The 3,103-nt window shown below is 41.1% G+C and overlaps 1 protein-coding gene across 1 annotated transcript; it reads left to right on the forward strand.

Moving 5' to 3' along the window:
• The first annotated feature begins 132 nt into the window (after positions 1–132).
• Positions 133–2,921, forward strand: LOC119571733 (peritrophin-1-like). Its single transcript, XM_037918901.1, has 4 exons — positions 133–206; positions 492–651; positions 1,352–1,561; positions 2,782–2,921. Exons 1-4 carry the CDS (start codon positions 133–135, stop codon positions 2,869–2,871), a joined length of 534 nt encoding a protein of 177 aa, XP_037774829.1. The 3' UTR covers positions 2,872–2,921.
• Positions 2,922–3,103: the final 182 nt, after the last annotated feature.

Genomic DNA, 3,103 nt, shown 5'->3' on the forward strand with positions numbered 1-3,103 from the left:
ACGTCGACCCGTAGAGGATCTCTGCCCGTGATAGCGTAAGAAGCTGGACCCTCGTTGACTTCCTTCTCGACGTCGAGGCGAAGGAGAGCCAGGGCATTTTGGAGTAGGAGGAGGAGCTTCTGGCCTGACGCCATGGGACGGCTCCCCCACGGTCCTTCTTTCCCTTCTAGTGGCGGATTAGCATGCTCCCACTCCTGGTCACGCCAGTAAGAGATATTTTTAAATATGGCTGCACTTTTTATACTTTCTGTTAATCTTTAGCTAAGGAAACATTTTCGAGAATCAAGTACGACACAAGGATACCGCATTCAGATTTTTTTCCAAAGGTCTTCATTCCATTTGTTACTTTGTCGTATATCCTTCCTTACAGAAAAGAGACTGAAGAATGATAAGTCCATAACAAACCAAAGATAACTTCACGAATTAGAAAACATAGTAATCAACTAATAATTTCCTAGAAAAAAAGCTTAAACTCGCTTTTTAAAAATCAGTGTTGTTGCAGAGAACTGCTTCCTGTCCTTTGCAGGATCCCCGACTCCGAACATACACATATGTCACAGCCTGACCTGCCCTGGACAGGACGGCTTCTACGCGCAACCCGACCTTCTGCACAGATTACGTCCACTGCGTTGCCGCGTCCCATATGTCAAGGTGAGAAACGGGAGCGAATGAGTAAGAGGTAGAGAAGTGCAAGAATAGGAAGAGAGGATGACAAGATACTGGAAGAAATGTAGAAAGAAAAGAGGAAGAGTGAATATTAGGGGAAAAGAAAAGAGGAAAGGCAGCATGGTGAAGATAAAAGAATGGTTAGAGAAAAGGGCAAACCGAGAACGAATCCATTTTAAGGCATAATGAAAAGGGGCTGATAGGAAGGGAACTATGGTAAAGAGCAGTGAATGCAGGGAGGAAAGGCATAAGATAAAAACAGAAAAGTAGGATATCCACAAAAGCCGGGGAGAAAGAGAACTATCCAATCATTTATCTTCCCTTCATTGTTAGATGTGCAGCATAGATTAAGTTTTTTTAGGTATCAAAACGAACAGCAAACATGTAGTGTGACTCAAAGCACAGTTACCAGCATATAGACATTCTTGTTCATCTGTCGTTAGTTTTGCTACGGTCTAAACTCACGCTATTTATTTCCAGTGCCTTTTCTTTGCAATTTCAGTCAGGTTCTTCAATCCCAAATTTTCCTTACCATGAATTGATTGCACATCATTTTCTGTACCACCTAATCACTATAGCAAAGAACCCCTTTACCCCTTACATACCATATAAAGGAAAAAGAGCCATAAGGACTCAGGCCACGAGTCACATTACGTAATTGTAATTTTTCCTTTCTCCCATACAGAGATGCCCCTCCAACCTGAACTTCAATGCGGTGAAAGGGGCGTGTGACCACCCGAGGGACGCCCCCTGCGCGCCCTTCAAGAAGTCATGCGAGCTGACGATCCCCTTCGTCCCAGGAGGCGTGACAGACGACCTCGTGACGTGTGACTGCGAAGGCCCCTGCATCAAACCGCACCCGTATAACTGCGATGCCTTTTACCACTGCGACGCTGTCAGTACCTGCTATCTCTTTGTTCTCTTTTTCTTAGTCTGTCCGTGCTGTCACTTAGTGACAATGAATTCATTTGCTCAGAATCTAGATCTAGTACATAGGTACGTTTCTTTCTATCTAGCCGTCTGTCTGTTTCACTCTTATGACTTTTTTTAAATCTTTCTTTGTTATTAACAGGTAATATGGCTGAAAAGAAACTAGTGACTAACAAGTAAAATTAATAATTAACACTTTAAATAATTAGGGAACAGACTCTTAATCTAGGTTTAGATAAGGACAGAGTTTAGCATTCTAGAAAAATAAGCCGTTATTCATCATGATTTGTAGGATAGCTTTAGCGAATTCTAACATATGTTTTGTTTCGTTCATTTTTTACTCGCATGTTGGGTTATCATCACCACACTGTATCGCTCCAAACCGTATCCACTGTAGGGCAGCATCCTTTGCTTCCTTAATATCTTGATCGGAGCAGTGAGGACCCATTTGGGGTATTCCTGGAAAATGTGGTTCATTGTTTGGATTCTCCACACAGACAGTCAGGACTAGTGTTGAATTACGATTTATGAAGGTTTTCTTTTTTTCTATTTTTGCCTTTGTTCTATTCAAAGTTAGTCAGTCTCACCTGCTTAGAACCTAAAGGCAGGGTCTCGGCCTTGGAAGGGCTTCACTGTGTTGCCTGCCTCCACACGCCTGTCAGAACTCTAGTCAGCACACCCCTTTTGGGTTATATAATAGCAGTCAACTATACAGTTATAATCCAAAGCAGTCAACGATGTAGCTTTAATCCGAAGTGAGTGCATCTTCTCTAACTCTGTGTTGGCTACGGAGGCTGGAAGAGAAGGAAAGAAAAAGAGAAAGAGAGAAAAAGAATTACACGCACACACACACACACACACATATATATATGTATATATATATATATATATATATATATATATATATATATATATACTTTTTTTTTTTCTAACGGTAGGTTCATGTTTAAGCCGCCGTGGTCACAGTATGATACTTAAATATACGTGTGTATGTATGCATATATATATATATTAATATATATATATATATATGCATACATATATATGCTATATATATATATATATATATATCTATTATATATATATATATATATAATATATGTGTGTGTGTGTGTGTGTGTGTTGTTGTGTGTGTGTGTGTGTGTGTTTGTGCGACCGTTGGCTAACCTGGGTTTCCATTCGCAGGCTGGAGTGGAGCACCTTACAGAGTGTCCCGGAGACTTGATGTTCAACGCCATGGTTGACAATGTGATCTGCGGAGAACACCAAATGTGAACCTGCGCCCACCTGCTCCTGTGACAACTGCCGGTACCCTTCGTCTGAAATGTGCTCTGTTTACTGGCAGTGTGAGTTTTATTTTACTTACTCTAGATAATCTAGAAGTGGTTTACTTTTCGCCCTATGCCTGTTTTCCTTCAATTTATGAGCTTTCTCCAGAGCCAAAATCTTTGTCCGATTAAAATGGTTGCTTCCTTGCAACAATAGTAATAGCTTAATGCCCTCCCCC

Source organism: Penaeus monodon, unplaced genomic scaffold, assembly GCF_015228065.2.
Source record: "Penaeus monodon isolate SGIC_2016 unplaced genomic scaffold, NSTDA_Pmon_1 PmonScaffold_7689, whole genome shotgun sequence".
NCBI classification, from domain to species: Eukaryota; Metazoa; Arthropoda; class Malacostraca; order Decapoda; family Penaeidae; genus Penaeus; species Penaeus monodon.